The following is a 27,599-nucleotide window of genomic DNA, read 5'->3' as shown; positions in this document are numbered from 1 at the left end:
GTCCTTGCAAGTCCCGTTTCGTTCTTTCCCCAGAGGCAACCTTATCATGAATTTGATGTGTTTCCAAGCCATGTTTTTTATCTTATTACAGGTATATATGTATTCATAAATGCTAGATAGTGGCATTTTGTTGCTTCAAAATGTATAGAAGTTGTATTACTGCATGTGACATCGTGCAACTTGTTTTTTAGACTCAAGATTATGTTTCCAGTATCTATTCATGTTAATACATATCAGTCTATTTAGTTCATTTTAGCTGCTGTGTGTATTCCATTTACCAGTAGTATGTGTATTTCTTTGCCTACTAGTTGACAGTTGGGTTATTGTAACAATGCTGTAGTGAACAAAATATATGTCTCCTTGTTTACATATGCAAGATACATATATATATATATATATATATATATATATTTTTTTTTTTTTTTTTTTTTTTTTTTTCTACCATTGGAATAGTTGGATCTTAAGATAGGTATATTTTCAACTTCATTAGATATTGCCAAATTACTCTGCAAAGTGATTATATCAACGTGCCCTTCCAGGAGTGTTTGCGATATCTATTTCTCTAGTGGCTAAAACTTAGTATAGTCAGACTCAAGTTCTTGCTACTCTGAAAATGAAATACAGTTTAATTTGTATTTACCTTATTACTATTGAGGTAGAGAATTTTTTTCATTAGGGTTTCCTCTTCTGTCAATTATCTACTATCAATAATCTATTTGTAGATGTTCTATATGCATTGTGGATACTAACCCTTTGTTTATAATGGGGTTTTGGATTTTTAAAAGATGTTTTCAATTTTGATGTCAACTTTATGAATCTTTTACTTTCTTGTGTCTGTTATTTTTACTTGTGGTTTAAGAAACATATCCTTGCTCTTCTATGTATGTGAGTGAAGTTTATTTTTTCCATAAAGAAAGCCAGTTGTCCTATTACCAGTTACTTAATAGTCCTTTCATTTTCCACTGATTTATAATGCTTTCTCTGTTATACTCCAGATCTAATTTGTGCCTCAGTATATTTCTGAGCTTTTTGTTATATTCCATTTATTTACCCCATTGTCAATACCCTCACTGTCGTAAATACTACAGCTTAATAACAACACTGATAGCCAACGCCAAGTACGTACCAACCTCTGTTCTAAGTCCTTTCTATTATTTTATATAATTCTCAACAACTTGATTAGGTGAGTTTTATTATTATCTCTATTTTATTGATGAGGAAAATGAGGCACAGGGATGATGAACAAGTAGTCCAAATTGACACATCTAGAAAACGGGTAGTAGAGATGCACTGCTATAATTAGTCTGAATATCTATTAGGATTCATTTTATGTCCTTTAATAACGTCTCACACATCCTTTGTCATCTCTTCTAAGTTACTTCTCATGAATGTTACCTTATTTTCATTGCATTTTCTAATTAGGTATTAATCATGTATGGGAACACTATTGAATTTTGTATAATCCATCTGTATCAGCTTTCAATCTTGCCACACTTCTCTTATTTAATTAGTTCTAATTGTTGGTAAACTCTCATCTGCAGACTTCCTTTCCAGTCTTTAAACCTTGCTGCTTATTCTTGACCCATCGTATTGGGTAGGATCTGTAATGTAGCATTGAACAGAGAGTAAGTTAGAGTGGGCATCTCTGTCTTATTTCTGACTTCAATGAATGAGCTTCAAATGTTACACTTTAAGCATAATATTGTCTACAGATTTTTGGTAAATCCTGTGTCACATTAAGTAAGTTCTCATCAAAGTAGGAACTTACTTATTTGTATGTGCTGAAACTTAATGCATTTCCCATATCTAGTCAGATGATATGATTTTTCTGCTTTAATCTGTTAATATGGTGAATGAAATTAACAGATTTATTTAGTTGTGAATCACCTTTACATTCTTGGGATAAATCCAACCAGTTACTTATTTTTATTTTTTATAAGAGAATACAAATTTATTCATTTTCTCATTTGAAACCATGAAAGCCAGAAAAAAGTGACATAATATTTCTTAAGTACTTAAAGAAAAAAAACAAAACACAACTATCGACTGAAAAGTATATATCAAGTGAAAATACCCGTTAGTAGCACAGGTGAAATAAAGGCTTTGGCATATAAAGGAAAAGTAAGAATTAGCTTCTAGCAAACCTATCATTGAAAAATGGTTAAAGTGAAGAAGTCAACAAAAATAGTGGAATAGGAAACTCCAACCAGTTATTTATTATTTGAGTACACTGCTGATAGAATTGCTATCATATTATTTAGATTTTGCATCTGTTGGTTTAAAAATTTTTTTACATTGCCCTTTTCTGGGTTTGTATCAAGAATATTTTATTCTTATACTAGGAGTTAGCTTTACCTCTTTTTCTATCATTGAAAAGATCTTTATATAATCTATATAAAGTAGGATACATTCCTTGATGATAAAGCCGTTTAAGATCTTGGTGTGTTTATTGAGAGTGGGAGGTGTACAGGAAGTGGTAAGGAAATTTTATGTAATGATTTTTTTCTATAATGATTATTCAGATTTAAATTTTTCTGGAAAATTTTTATTCTATCTAAGTTTTCAGATGTATTGGCCTAAAATTATTCCAGATATTTTTTATGATTTAAAAATGTTCATACACTAATTTCTGCTCTGAGTTTTACCTTTTATTCTCTGTCTGCTTTCTTTACAATTGCTTTGTTCTTTCTGAAACACTTTAATTTGAATGTTTCACTTACATATTTTTAAATTTTAGCTTAATAGTACATTCAAAGTTTATAAATATTCTCTTTATGCAATGCTTTAGCTGCATAGCACATATTTTTATTTGCAATACTTTTTTATTGCTATAAATATAATCTCTACTGTGATTTTTCTCTTAATATGTGAATTGTAATAGGTATGTATTTTCTTAACATTTTCCCTTTTTATAGAATTTGAGTAGATAACTTTTAACAATAATGAAGCTGGAACGCATGGGTTGTATGACGTATTGTCTTTGAATTTGTGTTTGGGGGAATGTAGCTATGGTTGGTTTTTAGAAATATTTAACATGACCTTAAAAAAGAATACAGATTCTCTAGTCTTTGAGTACCATAAACTTACCATCTGTCTGTTTGTCTGTATATTTGTATTAGATCAAACTTATTGATTGTATTATTTAAATCTCTTACAGCCTTACTAGTTGTTTGTATAACATTTTCTAATAGAATTTTATCTAAATCTCCCACTTTTCCATTTCTCCTTGTAATTATGTCAGTTTTTGCTTCATATATTTCAGAGCTGTGTTGGTAGGTGCATATAAATGCATGACTTTTATTTCTCCTTGATATATTATTATTCTTTTTCCATAATATGTTGTCCATTTTTATCCCTATTTATGCATTCTGACTTAAATTCTATTTTGTCTGATAGTAATATTGCTATATCAACTTTCTTTTAGTTAGCATTTGCCTGATATATCTTTTCATTCCTTTATTTTCAGAAGTGTGTGTGTGTGTTGATTTGTTTAAGATCTCTGTAACTAATGTATTATCTTACATTTCTGAAGGTCAGTAATGTAAAATGTGCATATCAGGCTGTGTACTTTTTTGAGACTCTGGAGGAGAACCTATTTCCTCGCCTTTTCCAGCTTTTGAAGACCACCTGCATTCCTTGGTTCATGGCCTCTTCCTTCATCTTCAAAACCATCAGCATTGTATCTTCTCTGCTCTCTGACCTCTGCTTCAATCCTTACATCTTCTCTCTCTAACTGACCCTCTTGCCTCCTTCTTATAAGGACTTTTGTGATTACACTGGGCCCATGCCAATAATCCAGGATAACCTATTCATCTCAAGACCTTAATCACATCTGAAAGTCTCTTTTGATATGTAAGGCAACATATTCACAGACATTAGGGATTATTCAACCTCCCATACCAAGACTAACACTATAAAGTTTATTGTCATTATTGATGTATATGGACTCACTTCTATGTCATTTGATACATACTATGTTGATTTCTTCCTTCTTTTATTTTTCTCCTTTTCTGCTTTGTATTGGATTGATAAGTTTTCTCCAAGCCCTCTTCCAATTACTACTACCTCACATACATTTTTCCTGTAATTGTTTGGAAGCTGTGGATTTTATTTATTTTATTTCCTTAATTTAAGTAGCTCTACTTATATTGTTAACAAATAAGTTATATATTTTCTAACAATAATGAAAAAATTGAGTACCTTGGTCCTCAAGAATAAAATAAGGACCCTATCACACACTTATTAGCTCTTGACCTTTTCCCACTCCCAACCTTTTTTTATTATTGTGTAGAATTTTGAATCATCTTCTCTTTATCACAGAATTGTTGATTTTTGTCTGTCAGTAATTAGCTGCTCACCAGTTACCAAATAGTTTGCCAATTTTTCTCCATTCTTCTCTTATTTTATACATCTTTCTGCTTCCTTCTTGATTTGGATTTCTTCTTGCTAAATTACATCTTTCTAAGTTCTAGGCTAGAGGTCTTATAGGTAATGTATGTTTGACTGTATCTTGATTTCACCTTCACTCTTGCATGATAGTTTAGCTGAGTATAACAGGTTTTTCTATTTGACAGTTTTTTTTCTTTGAAGATTGATCTCTGTATCAACTGTTGCAGATAAAATTCCACTGTTAGTCTGATTCTTATTTCTTTATAGGTAATTTGTCATCGTACTAGTTGCTATTAAGACTGTGTTTTTATTCTTGACTTTCTTAAATTTCACTTTAATGTATCAGAGGATTTAACCCTTAAATGCTGGAAAGTTTTTTGGCATTAACTCTTCAAATTTTTTCTCTGCCATCTCTTCTAGTTTCTACTTTGAGAAAAAAAATATACACACACACATCCACATATGTGTGGGTATGTGTGTATATACACATACACACATATGTTCCCGTACAATTCTATGTGTCCACTTTTATTTGTCATTCATATCTTTCATATCTTCATCTCTCTTTGCTGCGTCTTCAGTGGTATGCTCAAATTTACAAATTTTGTCATTGATTCTGAGAAATTTAAAGTTTATCTCACCTATTTACTTTTTTAGTTTAATTTCAGTGACTATGTTTTTTTCACTTCCAAGATTTATAATTGGTTATTAATATCCATGATTCTTGATTTATTTCTCTTATATGTTTTTATTTCATTATATATATAATTATTATTTATTCATTATTATATATGTATAATCCTATCCTGCATCTCTTTGAAGATCTCAGGCACATTTTCTAATTAAATTTAATTAGCTCTATTGATTACTCAAGAATGAATTTAATAACTGATTGTTTGCAGCTGTCCTTTTTAGCATTTGGAATTTTAAATGACAGATTAACCTGGTTGGGGGGAGGGGTATGTTTTTCTCTCATTCTCAGTGCTCTTACCTCCCTGTCTAGCTTTTTTAACATTTGCCCTCACCCTGAACAGATATCACTAGTCCAGAATCAAGTGTTGAGCCTTTTTTCCCTGTGGCAATGATGCAGAAATCACAGATTCGGTCATTGTACTGATCAGTGGCTTAGTGTATGTCCTGTTTACATGACAGTTTCTACTTCACCACAACTGTGCCCACCACCACTGGCACAAGTATGTGTGTAGACGATAGCCTCAGAAACATCACTGCTTTGTTTAGCCTTCTTCCAAATGCAGGGAAGTTCTCTTGGCTGGGGATCTTGGTCCTTATCCCTTACTTCCTGCGGGATATTTTTGGTTTCCATTTTTCTCCCTTGAGCTTCCTTTACTGGTTTGAGGACCTAGAGACCAAGAAGTTTGTGGCTTCAGCCTCTTCTTTCTGTTTCTGTTCCATTTCTGGTCCGTACTATGTTTATCTTGTTTTTGAGTATAACTATGCCTGGTTCTTCAAAATTTTATCTCTTTTTTTCTTCTATGTGCTAGAGTGAAAGGCATGTTTTAAAGATTAAAGTAATTGATTTATAGTCATTTCTTTTAACTACTTTTTATAGTGCTTTATATATTAACAGTGAGCACTTACATAAGGATGGTGAAATATGTCTTCGGTTGGCGTAAGAGTACAGTTTTTATGTCTTTGCCTAATTGTAAAATCTATAAAATAAAGTCACAGGAATGAAAAAATAAGAAGAGAATAATGTCCTAGTCTACCATGGTAGGCATCTTTTCTTTTACCACATAAAGTCATAGTCATTCCAAAATGGATTATGTTCTTCCTGAGTCATACCAAGTGACTCATTCAGTGACAAAAGGATACCAGTGGCAATAATATCAAGAAACTTCCAGAAATAAAGGTTTGTGCTTGATAGCAAGCTTTGAGCCTCTCACCTACACCCTCACTTGAGACCTTTTTTACTTTGGCAAAGCTAAATGTGAAACCCAGAAGACAGATTCCAGCAGGTCATATTGATTATAAACCACACTGAGAGAGAGAAAGCTATTGATTGTTAGGTAACATGGTTGGTCAGCATCTTCCCTGAATTTAGAATGATGGCTCTACTGATTGAATATGATTAGTGTGAGTATAAGCTAAAGCCAAAATGAAAGGAGAAGGTTTGGTTCCCTTGTCATTAACGAGCTATCCAGAAAATAAAAGAAAAATATATTGGCTTCCTGCATGCTTTTTAAGCCTTTTCATCTTCATTCTGCCTGTTCCAGCTTTTAATTAGCTTCAGCAAATTGTTTTTTCTAATTATTATTCAGGTATACAGTTAATACTTGTCACCACAGAGGGAGATTAAGGTAAAATTTCCTTTATATGGATCAAATGGTTGTTTTTTTTCAAATCCCACCTTCCCTCCTCTGTAAAAATTTATAACTTTTCCCCCATTACCAGCATCATAATCAACCCGACTGTTATGGACTAACTGTTTGTGTCAACCCCAAATTCATATAATGAAACCTGAACCCCCAATATGATGGTATAAGGAGGTGAGGCCTTTGAGAGGTAATTAGGTCATGAGGGAGGAGACCCCATGAGTGGGATTGATGCCCTCATAAAAGAGACCCCAGAGAGCTATCTTGCCCCTTACCCTATGTGAGGATATAATGAGAAACATGGCTGTCTGCAACCTGTAAGAGAACTCTCACCAGAACTCTACTATCTTGATACTGATTTGAGACTTGTGCCCTCCAGAACTGGGAACAATTTCTGTTGTTTACAAACCACCTAGTCTATGGTATTCTGTTATAACAACCTGAACTAAGATGCCAACTCATGTCACTTTTAAGGGATGGCTTTCATTGTCATTACCAACTAAAGAATCTATTCCACCTGTTTATGCACTGACAGTAGGCAGTCATATTCATTAACAAAATGAGAGAAAGAGGCATGGAGAGAGGGAGAGAATAAAGCTATCATTGTTTTCCATAGAAGCAATGGATAATGCTCAAACTGAAAAATTGAGAAGTAGCAGTAGATTACTAGAGCTATGGAAGCAAACACAAAAGAAAATGCTAAAAGAATTGATAATGGTTGTCTCTGTTAGTGGGCAAGGGTAGGAATAATGGGGAAGAGCAGGAAAGTAGGTTCAAGGAACTACTTTTTTTTTTTATAATATGCCTTATTAGAACCATTTGACTCTGTAAATTGTGTGTGTGTATACATTTCATAAAAATTAAATTTAAAAATTTAAATCACCCTACAGGACAGTACGTATAAGAGCGCTACCATTTATGCAAGAAAAACTATATATGCAAATATAATTTTTTGAGTCATAAGTATTTCTGGCAAGATATGCAGAGAACTGCACAGTGGCTGCCTCTGGGGATGGTAACTAGTGGCCTTGGGCAGGCATGAGAGAGAGACTCTACTCTTGAATCCATTTGAGTTTTACATTGTGTACATGTATTATTTATTTTTAAAGAAAAAATGTCTAAGAAAAGCAGAAACTGGGAATGAAACCGAAGCAGGCAAGCAAACAGAGTTAAAATTAAATGGGCTCTAAAGAGTTGAGTTAGGATGAGTCATTTATTCAATAAATATAAGTGTGTGTCTTCTTGTTATATAAAAAACATTATCTTTATAAAAACAAAAGGAAGTGAAAGATAAGGGAAAAAGTCACTCATAGTGCCACCCTGCAGATAACACTATTAAATTTTTGGTGAACACCTTTTGGAACTTTACTGTGTGTGCATGTTTGTCTGTGTTTTCCTGCCCTCTCCCATCAGATAATCTCTATTTCGTTACCAGCTATTTTCCCTCGACAATATAGTGCGGGCACTTTTGATATGAATTATTAAGGAATGTTCCTGTCCACATCATTTGCAGTGACTGACTTCATTGCATCGTTTGGCTCCACCACAGTTGATTTCACAAATCCCCTACTCATAGATTGTGTTCAGTTTTTCACCACTGTAGGCAATGCTCCTGTTATAATTGCTGCTCACATCCTTAACTAAATTTTCAGAAATGCAATTGCTATGTCAAATGATATGAACGTAACTGAAAGTCTCAGTACATCTTACGAAATTATCTCCCAGAAAATTTGTACCAATTTACATCTCACCTCCCCCACACACACCAGCAGTGTTGAAGAATGCCACCCTCTCCCAGGCTCTTGCCAACATTTTGCTTGTTTTTGCCAAGTATAGCAGATGAAACAGTGTTGTGTTGTTAGTTGAGTTTGTGTTTCTTTGGTTTGCTGGTGATGCTGAACACTTTTGTATGTTTTATTGACCAATATATACATTTTGAGCATCTTCCCCAGGCTTGGCACTAACTGGGCTCACTGTACTTACTAACTGGAGTGAGAGACATAAAAGGAAGTCGGATGGCCTCTTTCTTCAAAGAGTTTACAACCTCAAAAAAGAAATGAACACACACATAATAGAGTGTTGTAGTGCGCTGTGTTTTATGCAAGCACAGAGGAGGAAGTGGTAAATTATTCTATAACATTAAAAATGTTCGTAGGTAGGAATGTTTGAGTGGAGACTTGAGGGATAAGGAAGAAGAGGACAGGGCAATGGGTGTACACTTCCAGAGGACAGCAGAGTTAAATGTGATGATGTGCGGCACACTTGAGAAGGGTGAATGGCCTGGCATGGCTGAGGCCAAGGGTACCTGCTGGAAGTTGACAGTGCCGGGGAAATCAGCCTGGAAAAGTGCATTGGGGCCTTCTTAGGAAGAATTTGCAGTAGATCCTCCAGACCAGAGGCTCCTAGCTGGCATACCAGTCTTATTTTAAATAGAAAAGTGACAAATATCCACCAGACAGGTTCCATCAACCCCGGAAATTGCATGTAAAGTGTAGGAGATATGAGAGAGAGAGAGAGAGAGAGAGAGAGAGAGAGAGAGAGAGAGAGAGAGAGAGAGAACATTATCTATGGAGGGGCTCTATAGTTTCCTCAGAGGGAAGATTCAGCACCACTGGTTCAGACATTGGAGTGCCATCCATTATCTTCAGCAGGAGAAGAACAGATCAGGACTGTAAAAGAGAATCCTGTCAACAATGTAGACTGGGGGCGGGGCACAAGCAGGAAGGAGAACTGGATGTGAACACTGGAAAGATAATGTTAGTAGTAAGCACACTTTATTGAGTGTAGGTAAAGTGCCAGGTGCTTAGCACCCATTTTATTTCATCTCCAAGTAGCACATTTAACAGATGAAGAAACTGAAGCCTAGATTTTAACATTAGTCCAAGGTCACCTGGTTACAAATGGCAGAGTCTACAGTTGACCGAGAGATCATGTGACTCTAAAGCCTGCTCTTTTAATCATAACCCTCTCTGCCTCTCTTGTAAAGCTCTAGAACCATTTGTTTTGTACTTCATCTCCTAATTTTCAGTTAATTATTTTAAGCAGCAAAGTGACTCACTTCAGGGCAGAGAACTGTACGGCTAGAGATACCATTTAGAAGACAAATGGGAGAAGCCTCGGTGACTGTTCATTGTTCTTGTTCCACAAAGAATTGATTATCCGCTGAGATAATAGTATAAATCCAAAGACATCCCTCACTCTGCACGTTGGTTCCTGTTGTTATTTGTGTCCTCTCATTCCATGGAAGGAAATTCTTGCAGATTTCAATGGGCAAACGCATCATTTTGAAGAACAGTGCACAGTGCTATTTTCCTCAAGCTTCATAGTCATTAGTACTACAGAACAGGAGGTCTGCCTTAGTAGATTCACTCTAATTTATTGTTGAAATGACATGTGCAAACAATAGCGTTCACTTCTGTCTTTTATGGCAAATATTAAATACACACCAAGGACACTTATGAAAGCTCTGACTGTTTTACCCTAGAAGCTGAGCACTGCCTAAGAAGGGCCCTGATATCTTATTGTCAAATAAAAAGCAAATGTTATCTTTAGCCATGTGAAGCCTCAGGGAGAAGGGCTTAACACTAATCACCAGTGGGCATGGAATTCTGAATTACAAAAGATCACACTTTTTCCATCTTTTGCACAGTCTGTTATGCATATGCACGAACAAACCTTCTGTATGTGTTTTTCGTGGGCTGCTGTAATGATGCTGACTTTCTAGCCCCAGTTCACTGGGGAAAAAAAAAATAGAGGCAGCTATTGCTGAAGTTTTGGTAATAGACTTAGGAAAACTCATTTTTTTATCATCTTTAGGAAAAACATATGAAACCCTGTATTCGTTTCTTATTGCTATATAACAAATGACCACATACTTAATGGCAATTTCATTATCTGTTTCCATGGGTCAGAAGTCCAGGCATGACTTCGCTGGATCCTCTCCTTAGCATCTCAAATAGCTGAATTCAAGGTCTTAGCCGAGCTCAGCATTCCTTTGAGGCGGTTTGGCTAGGGAAGGATCCACTTCCAGCCCCCTCAGGTTGTTGGCAGAGTTTTTGTTGTTGTTGTTGTTGTTTTCTTTGCAGTTGAATGGCTGAAGCCCGCATTTTCTTGCTAGCTGTCAGCCGGGGACTGCTCCCAGCTGCTGTAGAACCACCCGCAATTTTCTACCATTTGGCTCCTTCCATAGCCCTCTCACGTTTGGAATCTGTTCACTAAGAGCTCAATCTCTTCTAAGGGCTCCCCTGATTAAGTCACGTCCACGAAGGAGAATCTCCCCACCTTATAGTCAACTGATTTAGGACCTTAACTACATTTGCAAAATCCCTTCACAGCAGCACCTTGATTAGTGTTTGATTAAATACCTGGGAGAAGATAGCTGTCTACCTGGAGAGGGAGATCTGTGGGCCATCTCAGAATTCTGCCTCCCATCAGCCCTTATGAAACGCTTCTCCTCTGGCAAGAGTACTGTATGTGCATGCTTTCTTAGCACTCACCTTTTTTTCTCAGTTTTGTCATCTTTTTTTTTTTTTTTTTAGCAAATACTACTGAGCCCATAATTATGTGTCATGTGGGGATTTCAGCTTTTGGTAAAATGATTGATAATAGCTGTCATTGATGAGGACTTACTATGTACCAGACACTATTCTGAGTTTTACGTGCATTACCTCTTTTAACCATCACCACACTCTATGTAAAAAGTGCAGTCAGTGTCATGAAATACAGATGAGAAAACTGAGGCTGGGCATGGCTAAGCGACAGGCCCGGTGTTTGACAGCTAGACACTGGCATATTTAGTACTCAAACCTGCATCTCTTTTCCTTCGGAGACCTCCTCCCTAACCCGTTTCCATTAGCTGTTGTCTTGCTGGACTGTGGTTTTGAAAAGACTCCTGAATGCCCTCTGTAGCCATTCGTCCATTCCTTCTTTAGTCCAATTTGCCATCCAGTAACAGAAAATGTCACATAGACCAAATCCTCCCTAAAAACAAAGGACATCCCTAAAAGTCAAATACCAAAGAGCCACAAGGGTGTGAAAGTGATTTAGAGCCTGACTTTTGGTAAGGATAATCTAGTATGTTAGCAGCTGGCATTTTAATGTGCCTTGTTCTTGGATTCTATGATATACTTTGCTGCCTGGTTTTATGCCAAACATTGATTAATAAGCTTCATCAAAAAGAAAATTCACCAGTTCAGCCCTGGAGAGCAACTTCAGGTCTTTTTTCCAGAGCAGCCAATCTATGTCAGCAGGAATCAGAATAGAAATGGTACGCATCCATTGAAAACTAATGTCGCCTGACTTGAAATAGCACTTATTCAGGTGACACCCTCTCTTCATTGTGAACAAAGGATTGACCTGTGCCACTGTCTAGAGGAGAAAAATAAGTGGTTAGAATGGGAAAGATGACAGTACCCTTTTCTGAAAGGCATTTGCTTTTTGATAAAAAAGGACAAAAATGGCATTGATTTATATTTTACTCGTAAGCTGAGTCTCCTAACTGAGCACAACTATATTGAGTGCTCTAAGGCCATGAAATTCGGGAGAAGGGCCAGCAGAGTGAGATGATCTTGCCTAGAACATTCTTGTTTTCTCTTCTAGATGCCCCTCAATTTGTCCTAACAGCAGATGGATATAAACTCTGGGCCTACAATTCCCATCGGAGTTGAAATACCAAGTTATCTTCCTGTTTCTCTGTTCTGATGGAGTGACCTCTTTACCTTTCAAAATCTGAGATCACGGGAGTTGAGGGAAGACCTAAAGATATGGCAATAGAGTGAGCCAACAAGGTAGCTTTTGCAGAGAGTAACTAGCAGTTCACCATACCCATCTCCCTTTACTCTTGGACCCAGAACTAGACATTTCCCAGCTTCCTTTGCAATTAGGTGTGTCTGCATGACTCAGTTCTGGCCAGTGGAAGTGGACAGAGGTGATATATACCACTTCCAGGCTTGATGCATAAAGTCTTAGCATGTGGCACCCCATTCTCTTCCTTCTTTTGTTGGCCAACTGGATGTCACTGTCCAGAGTGGCTTGGAAGCCACAAGTTAAACAAGTCAGAATCTGTTTAACTGGGGTCCTTGAATGACTGGATGGAAGAGAAGCCTATCCTCACCACTGCCACCAATTGGAATTCATGTGAACTGGAAGTGAGTTTTTGTTGTATTAAGCCATTGAGCATCAGATATTTTTGTTACAGTGACTAGCATTACTTTATATAAAATAGTAACCTAGCCTCTAAAAATTGGAAGTGAGAAAGAGAAGTAGTTCTAAGTAAGGAGAAAAGCTGGTTATCAAGCATGATAAATCTATTCCATGTATTGCTTTAATTGTGTAAGTCAGACTAAAAATGTGCCCAAAACTCCTATCTACAGTAATAAAAACTCTGATGAAATGAAGCTATAGTCATCCATTAAAAAACATCTGCAAAAAAATTATTTTGCATTTATTGCTGTTTCAGAACTCATTTTTGTGTCATTTTCTATGATTAATATGTTAGAGGATTTTCATGTTTTCACTTTGGGACTATGTCTTAGTTCAGGCTATTGTAACAAAGTACCATAGTCTGGGTGGCTTATAAATAACAGAAATTTATTGCTCACAATTCCCGTGACTGGAGTCTCAGCGCGGTGGAGTTCTGGTGAGAGCCATTTTCCAGGTTGAAGACTGTATTTGTCATATGGAAAAGACATGAATTTTGGGGAGCCGAGGTGGAATGTTATGGATAGAATGATTGTGTTCCTCAAAATTCATATGCTGAAACGCTGTCCCACAATGTATTAGGAGATGAGGCTTTTGAGAGGTAATTGGGGTTAGATGCGGTCGTGAGGGTGGAGTACTCATGAATGGGATTTTATTAATAAGAGTCCTTAGAAGAGAGCTCACTTGCTTCCTCTGTTTGGCTTTTCCCCACGCAAGAATACAATGAGAAGCTGGCAGTCCTCAAACCAGAAGAGGGTTTTTGGCAGAACTCAACCCTGCTGGCACCCTGATCTTAGACTGCCAGCCTCAGGAGCTGAGAGAAATAAACCTCTGTTGTTTATAAGCCACCCAGCCTACGGCACTTTGTTCTGAGTATAGCAGCCCAAGCTCAGGCAGAAATTGGTGCTGAGAGTGAGTGGGGTGATGCTGAAACAAATGTGTCAAAATGTGGAAGTGACTTTGGAAGTAGGTAATTGGCAGAGGCTGTAAGAGTTTGCAAGTGCATGCTAGAAAAAACATACGTTGCTGTGAATGGACTAGGACTGTTAAAAAATGTGCTTTGAATAAATTAAGAAGATATGTTAGAAATTATTTCTTTGACCTCATATGAGCCAAATATCATGATATTCAATCCTTCTAGTTTCTCTTGTCGGTAATAATGTATCTGTAATTCTTCATCTGTAAATGTAGCTATACAATGTATCTATAAATATCTGAAAATTAAATTTATGAGGATTATTTTCTATTTGTTACTAATATCTTAAGATAAAATTATAAATAAATGCAAATTAATGTTCTGGAAAGATAGGCTTTGCTTATTGTTTTCTTAATATTTTAGTACTTTACTAGGGCTAATTTACTATTATCAGAAAAGTCAGAGAGAAAATTTCAGAAAAAGAGATTGAGTTATACAAGAATCAGCTTTTTTTTTTCATGAATTTTTTTGGAGTAGAGATAATTATCATACAAATATCCTGTCTCAACTCTAGTTTATCTAGTGTGGTATTTAATGTTTATTTTCTCTTATATCTATGTCCCTAGAGATGCCCCACGTGAAAAGATCAGGAGTAATAATAGGACTCTTGACATAGAGTTAAGTCTATAATTTCCATTAATGCCAAAATTAAAATAAAATTTCATCTACATCCTCATTATAAACAATTTATTATCTTGAGAACTGTTCTCCTTTGCTTCATTTAATTTATTTCAATTTTAAAATGCAACTTATTTATTAGTTCCTCTATAGACTTTCAAACCAGCAGGAAATATAACTAGCATTCTGGTCTGTCCTCAATTGTTAGTTGGGAAATTAGCATTTTGTTTTAAATGTTGGATTCTCTTTATTAAATACCTGTGAGCCTGTTCCTAAGAGAGTGACCATTCTGGGCTAAATTCAGTTTCTGAATCTGCAGTAGGGCCAGACCTGGCTTTTAGTGACATTCCAAGGGCTGCCACCCTGTGAGATTCTGCCTGGCTGAAATTTCTAACTCTTAGCTGCAAAGTGGGTGTGCATTCTTCTTTACAGCGATCATCAGCGCAGCCCTATTCCAAACCTGACCTACGCCGTCAAAAAGTATCTGGCTCGTAGCCTTACATTGTGCATATTCACCCATAGAGCTACCTGTCTTTTACATTTCTTTCTTTTTCTTTTTGCTAGGAGAAGCACACCATAGAAAGTAAAGGGAGGAAGGAAAGTTTTGGACTGGAATGTCTTCTCCAATCCAGCCCACAGAGTATATTTTACATTTGTTGTTAAATACATCGTTTTCCTCTGTGTCCTTTTCTTCAGAGGGCTTCTTCTTAGCTCTCATCCTCAGGAGAATAGGAGATTCACGAGGGAATAATCAAACCCTTCTCCAATGAACTGGAGGCTTTAGCTTTTCTTTCAGTTATTATCCTGGAAGTTTCTAAATGATCTCCACATCTCTTCTTTTTTCAGCCTTTTCCCAATGCATTGTTGGTAATCACTAAATATTTTCTATGAACATTAATCCATATACGTATTTCTGAATAATTTCTTCTCCAAAATAAAACAGGACTATCAGAATTGATTGAAATGATATAGCAATCAAACTAGAGAGACAATGCTTTTGGTTAATTTTGAGTTAATTGTTTATATATAAAATTAGAATGGAGTAAATTTCATTTTATTAATCAATAGCATAATACAATTAGGAATCACACACTAATTGTATTATGCTATTATAAGCTCATTTTTACAATTCGAGAGTGAAAAAAAAACATGTCTGGTATATTTAGCATACAATCCAAAGGTTTCAACATTCTCTGCTCTGGAAAACATCTTGTTCTTTAGATTCTCTGAAGCACTTTCACCCATATCTCCTTCTGACTTGAAATATTGTTGTTTACATGTTGGTCTCCGTGTGTGTCATTACTGTCAGCTTCTTGGGGGCAAGGAATGTGCTTTGGACATTTTTGTGTCTCCTGTAACACTTGGACCTCAGAGCCATTGAATGTGTATTTACTATATTTAGTTGAAAAGTTCTAAAAACAATTTGCTTATCAAATTTGTACATAACTAAGAGAGATTGGAGTAGTAGCTATTAAGTCAAATATCAGGGTGTTAAAATATCTCAATAGACTGAAAATTTATAAAAATAAATATAAATAATAAGACCTGAATTCAAAAATACAAAAAACAAAATTAGGAACATCATAGGTGTGTTTAACAGTGAATCACACACAGCTGAAGAAAGAATTCATGAACTGGAAGATAGCTCAGAAGAAATTCAAAATGAAGCAGAGAGAGCAAAACATTGGAAAATGCAGATGAGAGACTAAGAGACAGAAAAAATACATTAGGAAAGTCATACACGTATATAATTGGAGTAATGAGAGGAGAAAGAGAATGAGGCAGAAACAATATTTATAAAGGCTGAGAATTTTCCAGAAATAAAAGATATCAAACCACAGATTCTAGAAAGGTAGCAAATTCCAAGCAGCATATGCAAATAAACCCATAACTAGACATGTTAAGGTGAACCTGCGCTACAATCAAAGATAAGGAGAAAAGCCTTAAAAGCAGCCTGACAAAATAGATGTATTACCATCACAGAAGCAGAATTTATATTTTTAGATTAAATAAGATTCTTATAGCATGAGTCATTTTATATGATTTGACATCTTAAGCAAATTTCCAACTTCCTTTGGAACCTATTTGTACCATGTAAGGTTTTCTTCTAAAGCTGGAACGTAGGATTTGAAGGACTGTTAAACAAAAGAGAGAGATTCAATGTATCCTATTTAGTTCCAAGGGCATGGACCAAATACTAGTATATGGAAGGTCCAAGAAACCCAAATATGTCTCTACTTAAGATAAGGAGAGATATCTAACAGTCTGAGTTATTAGCACCTGGAGAAAATTACCTTATATAAGAAATGAGTTCTCTAACCTCAAAGGACTTGATCAAAAGGCAGATACAGTAGCTCATTTATCAAATATTTAGTAAGCACCTACTATGTACCAGGCATAGTTATAGATGCTGGGGCTATATCAATCAACAAGAGCAACAAGAACAAAAACGGCAAAAATCCCTTCTATGGAGAGCTTACATTCTAGTGCAAGGGCACAGACAAGCATAATAAATAAGTCGATCATGTACAATGTTAGAAGATAATAAGTGCTGAGGGGGAAAAATAGAACAGTTAGGTAAAGGGCATCAAGAGTACTGGGGGAAGGGTTGCAATTTAAAAGGCGATGATCAGAGTAGACTTCATTGAGAAGTATTGTTTGGCCTTGAAAACGAGTGTGAGCTGTGAAGATTTAATCAGTCAAAGGGAACTGATTGGTGAGAGTTGCTTTCAACTCTATAATTTAGTTGTATCACATATTTCAGAATAAGTATAGAATTTTAGCAAATAGAAATTTATTATTATTAAATAATAGAAATCAAGACAACATCCTATATTGTGCCTATTAATGAAAGCTGTTCATCCTCACCGTAACATCATAGAAACTTTGCACTGGAAAAGCATTTCTTTTAAAAATTCCAAATTCCAGGAAGTGTGTTGTGTCTTCTATTGACACGCTCAGAATTTGGTGATTAGAGCAGATAATTAGTATCAGCTTGTTAGAGACCTGGGCTGGCATCTAGACAAAGAGATGTAAAGAATCTTCACAGAGCATTCAAAAGTAGAATTGTAGATTTGCTCTGAAGAATCAAATTGCTTTTTGAAAAATGAAAAGTCCACAAACAACCAGCTGTTTTGATTTGAAAAAATGATGTTTGTCTCTGATGTTGAGTTCTGCATTGCCCGCCATTTTAAGTATAGAAGGGCTTTGACACGTGCAGAGGGAAAAGCCAAGAATATCTTCACTGTGAACTTGTGGTCTTGTGTTGCAGGCACATAAAAAGTCCCTTTGGAGAGTTGAACCCAGTGAAGGCGTGGTTCCCCCGGAAACTGATATTCAGCTGACAGTGACGGCCAACCTGAACGATGCACTGACCTTCAAAGACGTGGTCATTTTGGAAATTGAAAATAGCAATACCTATCGGATTCCTGTCCAGGCTTCAGGAAGTGGTTCCACCATTGTTTCAGATAAGCCCTTTGCTCCAGAACTCAATTTGGGAGCGTATTTTAGGTAGGGATGAATTTTCATCGATATCACATCTGTTGCATAAGCTGAACATCACCTCTACTTTAGAAAATTACTTTCAATAGAACTAGCCGTCTCAGTCCCTCCCCTTTCCAGTCTTCACTTTCCCCCTCCAGATGGGTACAGCAGACCCAGCAAGACACTTCCTAGTCATAGCTTGGTTGCATTCTCCACGCTATGTCCCACACTCCAGAAGAGACGGTTCATAGGACATGCATTATTCTCTCAAACTCTCAGTGGCTTCTCTATGACCAATTTAGAACCTCAACCATGATTTCTCCCCTTTGATTCCTGTTAATCTTTCTCCATGGATGTTGAAAATACAGATACATCTTAGTGGTAACCTAACTAGAGTATAACTAGTAAAGTGAAAATTTATTGCAAATGTTTCTTATCAGGAATTGCAAAGCCAGTAATTTTTTTTTTTTTTTTTTGGTATTATGACCTCTGTTTGCCTCCCCATTATAGCACCAGTAATCAAGATGGTTGCAATTGCCTCCACCTGATCACTCAGGAAAAGCTACAGCATCTAAATATTTAAATAAAAGGTGGTAGAGCATAGACACCTCTGTAAAGAATGAGCCAAATGTGGCTTTAAAAATGTATGAAGTCTGAATGCTAATGGGGGAGGATATGTGTGGGGATTTATTCATGGTTTCTAGAAGAGTCGTATGACTGTCTGGGGCCAGATGAATTTGTACCTGTCATCACAATACTGTGAACAAATCTCAAAGGGGTACTCCTGCTTTCTAGTAGCAGGCCCTGAAACCAAGATGGACACACTGTGCTTAGAGAACATGAGTATGACAAAAACCACTGAGAAGCCCCCCACAAACCCATCCAAGCCTCCTTTCCTCTGTTGTATCTACAAAACATGGCACCTGATTGAAAATACCATAAGCCACTAGGAATTAAGTAATAGGCAAGTCAGATAGTTGAATTGCGTGTTTTTAGAGAAGCATCCATTACAGATTTGGATCAACGAGATATAAAAATGCACCTCTCTGCCTGTCTATTGACTGTAAGCTAGAGCATTTTGTCAATGTATTCTATACTTCTAGTTCCAAATTTCTTTGTGAAGTGCACTCACGTATAATTATAGAAAATGATATACTGTGAACCAGACTTGGTTATGTGTTCTCTTTAATCTACAAATATTGTCAAATAGCCCCAAAAGATATTCCGTCACTTGCCTGGAATTGAGAGGTTTAGTCTATAGTTTTCCTATGAATATAGAAGCAAACTGTGGCTTTTAGCTGCCAATTTCCCCTCTGCCTAAACCCTATCTTTTTTAAAGGACATAAAATCACGATGCCAGCAATCTCCAGAAGAATCATCCAAAGCAGAGGTGCATAAACTGCAACCCATTGTTTCTGTAAATAAAGCTTTATTGGAACACAGCCATACCCATTTGTGTACATATATTTTTTTATGGCTGCTTTCACACCACAGTGGACAATTGGGCCACAGTGACCATGTGGCCCCAAAAGTTTCAAATATTTATTATTCAGCCCTTTACAGAAAAGTTTGCCAGTTGGGGGCATATAGGTCTAAAAAGTTACCCATATGCCACCTCTTCTGATTACATGTTTTTGAGCAACTTCCTTAAATTTTCAGTTTCTATTATTTCTTCATCTATGGGAGTAAAATGGGAGTAAATATAGTTTTTATTACTGGGTTGCTGGGATGGTTGAAAGATACATTGTGAATAAGTGGCAGAGACCCTGCCTACTTTATATACAACGTATATTATTTATTGTTTTCCCCAAAACTACTGAGTAAAGCCTCCAGTGAGCATGCCCTGTGGACACATACCTAGAATGAAATGGTTACACCTGACAACTGGCAAATACTCCTGATTATTTATCTGATGCTTCAACTACCTTACTAGATATGATATAATTTCCTGGGGAGGAACAGATGGGATAAAATTGCAAAGCCTAATAAAATTTTAAAAACAGTTCTGAGATGAGTTTTCTCCCTGAAAGAAAAAAATGTTTTAAGTTTATGAATCAGTAAAAAAGAAATTCCAAACAAAAATACATTTGAATCACCTTCCCTTCTAGGATCTTAGAAATCCCAGTGTTTACCAAAGAGCCAGATAATCAAGAGGTCCTTGATAAATATTTGTGGCATAGATGAACGAGGGAGTGAAATAGCAGCATCTGTAAAGCAAGTTAGTCTGAGAAAAAATGATCAGTACAGCTGATATTCTGGTCCATTACAGTCCTCTTGACCTTTGGTAAGGCTTAGAGGGTATGTGTCATTTCTCTTTGAACTCCCCTTCAAATGGAGTCCATCACAAGACATTTCACTCAGTCAGTAGCAATTTACTCAATACAATTTGAAATATGCTTCTCTTCCAGTAGGCATTTTGCTTTCCTTTCACTCTTTAGAACCATTTCTCGTAAATTAGAAGTGGTTTTCACATGAGCTGTGTCTGTGTGTTCTGTGATGGGCTTGACCTGCTGCGAAAGACTGAGGCTGGGTGGGATCACTTTCCCACGGCCCCTTCCCTAGTAATGACAGCTCAGGGGCCCAACCCAGGTCCCTGACTTGAGTCTCTGGACCCCATGAGTCGGTGCTACTTTGTCCCACTGCTATGGTATCTCCTAGTAGCATCATGATGTAGCCTCCCTACATTAAAAAAAAGTAATAATAATAATAGTATCTATTTTGTTGCTCACTTTTAAAGTACTTCCCGGGGGTCAAATCCCAAGGGTGAAGAGCTAAACACAGCATCCGAAGCTGAGTTTTCTCTATACCTGCCTCCTCTTTTCCAGCCTGGACACCTGTTACTACCGCTTCAAATTGACCAACAAGGGACGTCGCATCCAACAGTTGTTCTGGATGAATGAAAATTTCTGTCCCCAGAAGAAGCTGAGCAAGAGAGGCCTAGCTAAGAAGGGACTTGCTAAGGGCCAGCACCAGCACCAGGGCTCCCAGGCACCCAGGGATCCCCACAGCCCCGTGTTTCAGCTCTACCCAGTCAGGATGGAGCTGTACCCAGGCCAGTCCATCGATGTGATACTCGAAGGCTATTCTGCTACTCCCAGAGTAAGAAGATAGCATATTTAGAAGCTGCTTTTCTCCTAAATAAATCTTTGCTCTATCTGTTTCTTGGGAGAGTTCCTTGATGTTTATCTAAAGAAAGGATGTGGCTTCTCAAGAATTGCATGCACCACTGGGTTACCATGGCAGCACCCACTGCTTTCAAGGTTCAGCTCTGCTCAGTTTTCTCTTTGTTTCTACAGCTACCATGAACCCAACCTTAATACATTAATTAAATCAGGTTCTTACCCCCAGGGTCCAGTGACCAGCCAGCAAGTCTCTAGGAGAGGGATATTCAGCATTCAGCCAAAGCTGAGTCTCCGATGAGGCTTAGCAGCGTTCATGTTTATTCAGGAAGGGTGTTTGTATAGACGCTCTGGGCTGCCTTTCCAATCCAGGCAGCATCCCTGTACCATACTGGATGCCCAGTATGGGGCATCCCTGTTTCCTTCCCTCTCAGCCTGACCTAACAGCATCACATTTGTAATTGTCTTTTTGTGTGTCAATAAAAGAGCCGCGTTTCTCTTCAGCAACTCTGAAATTCTGCTCTTACTAACATTTTCACCGTTCTGCTGAAACATTTATGCAGATCCAGGCCATGGCTCTGTTTTTTCCTGTTCCCCCACGGACACTGGAAACCGTCAGAAACCCAAGAGAAACTTCCCAAATCACTTGGGAGCCTCTCCTACCTCACAAACGCAGATTTTGTGAAGGAGGGATGATGTTTGCTTGAGCCCCTCCTACTGAACTTCCCCCCCCACACACACACCCGAAGTAGGAAACAATAAGAACTTTATCGTCCAGCAGACAAGACGGCCAAGCTGGTCCATTGCTTCACTGCGGAATATGTAATGTGGTCATTCGTGCTGGTATTCAGGGGTTCACCCAACTGTCATGTCACTGAGTAAGTACCGCGAACTCTGCCAGGCCCGCAGAATGCCAGCGTGAATAGAATGCGGTCCCTCATTGCAAGACCCTGGCAGCCTGTGGCAGGAGCGCGTTGATAATGTGACTGGAGCTGACCATAGTTTTAAAGGCATTCCATCTGCGCTGCTAGGGTTCTAAATTCAGTTTAGTCTTTACTAAAAGCTTCTCTCAATGTTCTCCCAAGTTATGCTGCCTAATTGAATTCGTTAACATCTGAAACCTGAGTGATCTTCAACACAAGCTCTTCATGGTATAAGTCCACTTGCGGTCCTTTCCACTTGATAAAAATCTGGACCCCTGGGGGCCAAAGGAATATTCGTTTCTGTAGCATGATTTTTAAATATTGTAGTATGAGAAGCAAAAGTTTTCCAGCCAACGTTTCTGACTGGGCTGATAAGCAATATTAGGTTGGTGCAAAAGTAATTGCGGTTTTTGCCATTATTTTTAACCATTTAAACCGCAATTACTTTTGCACCGACCGAATGTAACAACCACTGAACTATAAGCCCAGAAGGATTTCATCTGCCTTGTCCCTCACGGTCCAGGATGTTCAGTCCCTAACAGTCCTGATCCATAACTATGCATCTTCCATATCTATCTGTGTATATATTGGTTGAGCAGAATGTAAATTGACTGTGTCCTCAGGAGCAGTCAAAAGGAGACACAAGATCATCCAGGACTTATTTAGCCCATCGGACATTAGTTGTGTGAGAGAGCGAGCACCATCCCTGAAATGTGCTGTTCAGGAAAATGGGCTCTTGCCCAGTGCCCCCAGGCAGGGAGTTGACAATCAGTTTGCCGCTGGTTGAGAATTAAGTTTTCTGAGCTATGGGTGTTCCCACAATGCTGGTCTGTGTCGTCTGCAGGTAGTCACAGAAAAGCTGGTGTGTCACGCCACCATCGGGGCGCAGAAGGAGAAGAGCTTGGTGATGACTGTGAACATCATCTGTGAGTTTGTAGCACCGCTGATCCAGCTCTCCGCCAAGCAGCTCACATACCGACTAGAGAAGGTCAGTGGGGCTGTCCTGGGGAGGGCTGGTGCTGCAGCAGGGTGTCAGCACGGTCATGTTTTCCCTGGAGAAGCGAAAATGAATGGGAAGCCTTTGCACCCACACCCAGCCTAAGTTCCTTTCAGCTTCAGAGGCCAATGCACCTTCAACTAAAAACTCTGAATCAAAATCTTCATTCCTTTGAAAAGTAAATTGCTACGGAAATTCTGCTTCCATCATCTCTGAGGCATAAGACCAAAGTGAAGGGGTATTCCAGTGCGCTGAAAATGCACTGTAGTCGATCATTTTACTTGGTAGAATAAACATCACAGTTTAGAACGGGTCGGAGTAGAATTATTGATAATTATAATCGTGAGAAGAGCTACCACTTACTGACTGGTTTGTGCTAGTCACTGAGCCATGTTCATTAACACATTTCCCCAGTTGTTCTCACAACAGTCTCTGCTGCAGCTTCTGTTATCATTCCCGTGATACATACGAGGAAACCAAGATACAAGTCAGGCCATTATGCAGCTCACCTAACACTGCTTGAGATAATCAACTTAAACTATTTGATTCACATTCTTAAATTATATGGCTATAAATGTCCATGACTTTATATGGCCAATAAGGGCAAGCAATAAATGGGGAGGCAGAGGACGGGGAGAGATGCAAATGACTAGTGCTCAGGGCAGAGAGTCGGGCTAGTGAAGAGGTGAGGGAGGTACCACAGTAGGACTTGACCTACTCAGCAAGCTTCCATCACAGTGTTATTTACCATTCAAAACAGATGTGTATGGAATGTCTCTTCCAAGCTGGTGACTGTTGGTGCTGAAAATCTGGTGAATCCGCCAGACATGGTCAAAGCTAAAAGACTGATTGAGGTCACAGACTGTAAACAAATTATTAAAATTTAGTTGTTTCAATTACAATTCTAAACAGTCCTATGAAGAAGAGGTAGAATAAGGTGCTGTGAGAGCACGTATCAGGTGACATGGCCTTATTAGTACCTGTGATGACAGATGGCTTCCTTGAGCAAGTGCCTCAAGTTGAGACTTGAAGGAAAAATGAAGTTAGTCTGGTGAAGAGAGAGAGGGAGAGAATGCTAGGCAGAGGGAGCAGCACACATGAAGGGCCTGAGTTAGGAAAGAGCTTGGTGAGCAGAAGGACCTGAAAGGCTGCCTGAGACAGAGGATGTGCCAAGCATGACATGAGGTCCATCTAGAGACGCGGGCAAGGGCCAAAGAGTGTGGCGTGTTCTGGACTTCGGGTTGTGTTCTGGGTGGCCACTGGACAGCTTTAGGGAGGAGAGTGACATAGTCAGATTTATTCCATGAAACATTTACACTGGCTGCTGAGTGGAATATGCCAAGCACTGTGTCGGGTGCTAGGAGTACGACAGTGAGGATGGTCCCTTCCTGATGAACCTCACAGCCAACTGGGGAAACCAAGCATTAAGTAAGCCATTGGCCCATAGTGTGATCTGTGCTCTATACGAAAGGACTGGGTGTGGCAATGCCTGACCGGTCATGGGGGACCAGCCAGGGTTCCTTTCATTACCTGGAGGCTTGCAGGAGAATGGTAAAGACCCCTGATTCTGGTAGAGGATTTCATCATACTTTCTTCACATTAAATAAGTATCTTTTGAGCACCCACCATGGGTACAGTGCTCTGCTAGGAGATGAATAAAGGAGCTTATCATTGAGTAGGGGAGGTGAGATATACAAGTTCAATTCAAATCAACAAATACTTTTTTGAGCACTTACAGTGAATGAGGCAGCAAAGACAGCAAAAAGCCTGGCTTAACAGACTAGGAGGGAAAGTAGACACTGAAGAAGTAGAATAAAGGTTTCAATTACAGGATGCTAACCTAATTGTGACAAGCTCCATGGGACATATAAAAAGAAAACACTGCAAGAGTTTCTGCTACGTTATGAAGCTTTCATTGCTATTTTATAGTCTTCGTTTTTTAAGTAATCAGGAAAGATATTTATTGGCAACAACTGCATCGAATTTAGTGGTATCATATTTTCTCTAAATATTCTCAGAGAAAACTCAGTGAATATTTATTGAATAGCTATTCTGTATAAGACATTATAGTTATATTAAATACGCAGCTTAGTTTCTTATTAGACTTTCTTTTCTGAGCCCGTAAATACTCATAAAGGATGTGGATAGTGTTCCTTTTCTTCTCTTTATATCTTTAAGCCTTTTAAAAATAGTCTGTTCTTGTTTAAATGTCTATTGTTTGAATTTATTACAAGAATAAAATAGCAAATATTCTAATGTGGCAGTAACTTATTGAATTAAAAAAAGAATTGCGTCACACTCCGTTTGTTTTTTTCCCTTCTCTCCTTCCCCTCAAATATCACAAGTTTGATATCTAACTATTGTTATTTTTCATTGTTCATTTCCTGCTCACATTTAATCTGTATGAGGTACAATAAAAAAATGCAACTTCATTACCCAGTGTGTGCAAGAGGCCTGTGAGGTCTCAGTGTTCAGATTTAATTATGTAACACCCAATTATCTATTCTGTTTCCTTGTTTGCAGTTCAAGGCAGTGGATCTGATTTTGTACATTAGACTATAATGATACCAACACTGCCTACAGGAAGAATTTTTCTGTAACCGGTGCCTCAGATTTGATATACTTTATAACTATTGTACCATTCATAAGCCACAGAGATGAAACCACATCTTTGTGGAATTGAAAAGGTCAATTGAAACCAGCAGCCAGTTTGCTTCATGAAGTCTAGCAGGAAATCCTGTCTCCTGATATTTGGGGAGACAAACAATCCAGAGTGAAAGGGGTCATTTTAAAATAGAATGGGTTGTCTATGCATCGACTCCTTCTCATCACTAACCTCTAAATGGCCTCTTGCCAAAACCAACCAAGTGTGGCCTCTTCACTTCAAAGCTACCTGCAGTGACACAGCAGCCTGGGGGAAGGTCACTGCGTGGACAGTTCCCTGTATGGGCCCAAAGTGCTGCTTTATCCCTCCCCCGAACTGTAGTATGCACTGTGCAAATGCAACGTAAGTCCCACACCTGCATTACTGTGTTAGAGGGAGGGAAACGGTGGTAGGCGTCTCATGGTAAGTGCCAGACCAAACCCCTGTGCAAGGGCTAATGGAGTATACCTGAGGCAGGAGGCTCACGCCAACTGTTCTGGACTGAATGGTGTGTATCCCCCCGACCCCAATTCATATATTGGAGCCCTAATCCCTAATGTGATGGTGTGGGAGGTAGAGCCTTTGGGAGGTGATTAGGTCATGAGGGTGAGGCCTTCATGAGTGGGATTAGTGCCCTTACAAGAAGAGATGAGAGAGAATATCTCTCTCTCTCAGCCATGTGAGGGCACAGTGAGAAGACAGCCATCTACAAGCCAGGAAACGGGCCCTCACCAGACCCTGGATCTGTTGGCACCTTGATTTTGGACTTCTCAGCCTGAAGAACTGGGAGACATAAACGTCTGTTGTTTAAACCACCCACTCTATATTTGTTATAGCAGCCTGAATGAAGCTACAATGGGTGCTGGTGACCCAAGCTCCACTGGAGTCAGGGGATCCAGGAAGCACAGTGAAAGGAAGACTATACTGGACAAAGAAGTAGAGATAGAGTCAGATGAAAATGTGGAATCAGGAGGATTTATCTAAAAGCAGAACAAGGAGGAAAAAGCAAATCAAAACAGAGACCTGGGAAAAACAGGCTAGAGTTGTTGGAAGAGCCAGGGCATGATGGGAGGGAGATACTCTTTGGAGGCCATGGATTGAGGCCTCAGATCACCTCCTGCTGATATTATATGAAAGGACTGCTTTTCTAGGGCATGCAAAAAATAATGTGGACCCCCAACTTCAGAATGAGAAAAATCCAGTCTGACCAGAAACTTCTGGCTCAAGATCCATTTCTGATGCTTTCTCCAGCTGAAAAATTAAATTTGATATGTTCAACAGAGTGGAAAGATGCCTCTAAATCAACTATCCCAGTGTTATCAGGAAAAGTTTAGAAGAAACAGTTATAAGCATTTGTCAATATAATAAGTTAAGTATATTGGCAAATTGGATATTTTAAGCATGGAAAAAAATATTGTAAAAGGACAGTTCTTCCACAAGATATCACTAATGTATTAGACTTTGTTTTATGACACTGTGGAAACTGCTATAGTAATTGTTCTATCCAGAGGCATGGATTGTGTAGGTATTTTTAACCAGGCAACAAGAGAGTAAGAAATCTAATCTGCGTTTTCTGACTTCTGTAGGTTCACTTCTCAGTAGTCCACTATATATTCCACATGGTTTATCTAAATCTCTATAAGAGAAAAAAAGAGTATATATTATGAGACTTTTGTTACTAAAGGCTTAGTATGTTTACCATAACTTGGTTTGTTTCCACTTTTTCTTTTTTCTCAGAAACCTAACGCTATCTTGGAACCTGATTACCAGCCCTTGGTCATGAAGAACATTTCCACCTTGCCCGTGACTGTGTTGCTCTCAACAAGCAGACCCTTTGTTGTCTGTGAGACTGACAAATCTCCGCTGCCCTTAACTTCTGAGGTAACGTGACGAAGGACCGTCCTCACAGCTGCTGGGGC

General features: G+C 38.2%; 1 protein-coding gene across 8 annotated transcripts in view; it reads left to right on the top strand.

Moving 5' to 3' along the window:
• Positions 1-27,599, top strand: part of HYDIN (HYDIN axonemal central pair apparatus protein) — a 288,791-nt gene that overhangs the window by 121,106 nt on the left and 140,086 nt on the right. For all 8 annotated transcript variants that reach the window (XR_012490131.1, XR_002139687.2, XM_074314603.1 and 5 more), the window contains exons 19-22: positions 17,786-18,024; positions 20,823-21,096; positions 22,884-23,027; positions 27,418-27,561. Coding sequence is in view for 6 of the 8 variants with exons in the window: in XM_074314603.1 (XP_074170704.1) it covers positions 17,786-18,024; positions 20,823-21,096; positions 22,884-23,027; positions 27,418-27,561 (801 nt within the window). In the remaining 2 variants the exon portion in view is untranslated. The remainder of the gene's footprint in view (positions 1-17,785; positions 18,025-20,822; positions 21,097-22,883; positions 23,028-27,417; positions 27,562-27,599) is intronic.

This window comes from Rhinolophus sinicus, linkage group LG11, assembly GCF_036562045.2.
Source record: "Rhinolophus sinicus isolate RSC01 linkage group LG11, ASM3656204v1, whole genome shotgun sequence".
NCBI lineage: Eukaryota > Metazoa > Chordata > Mammalia > Chiroptera > Rhinolophidae > Rhinolophus > Rhinolophus sinicus.
Note: the sequence above shows the minus strand (reverse complement) of the source record. Positions and strands in the feature narration are given on the sequence as shown.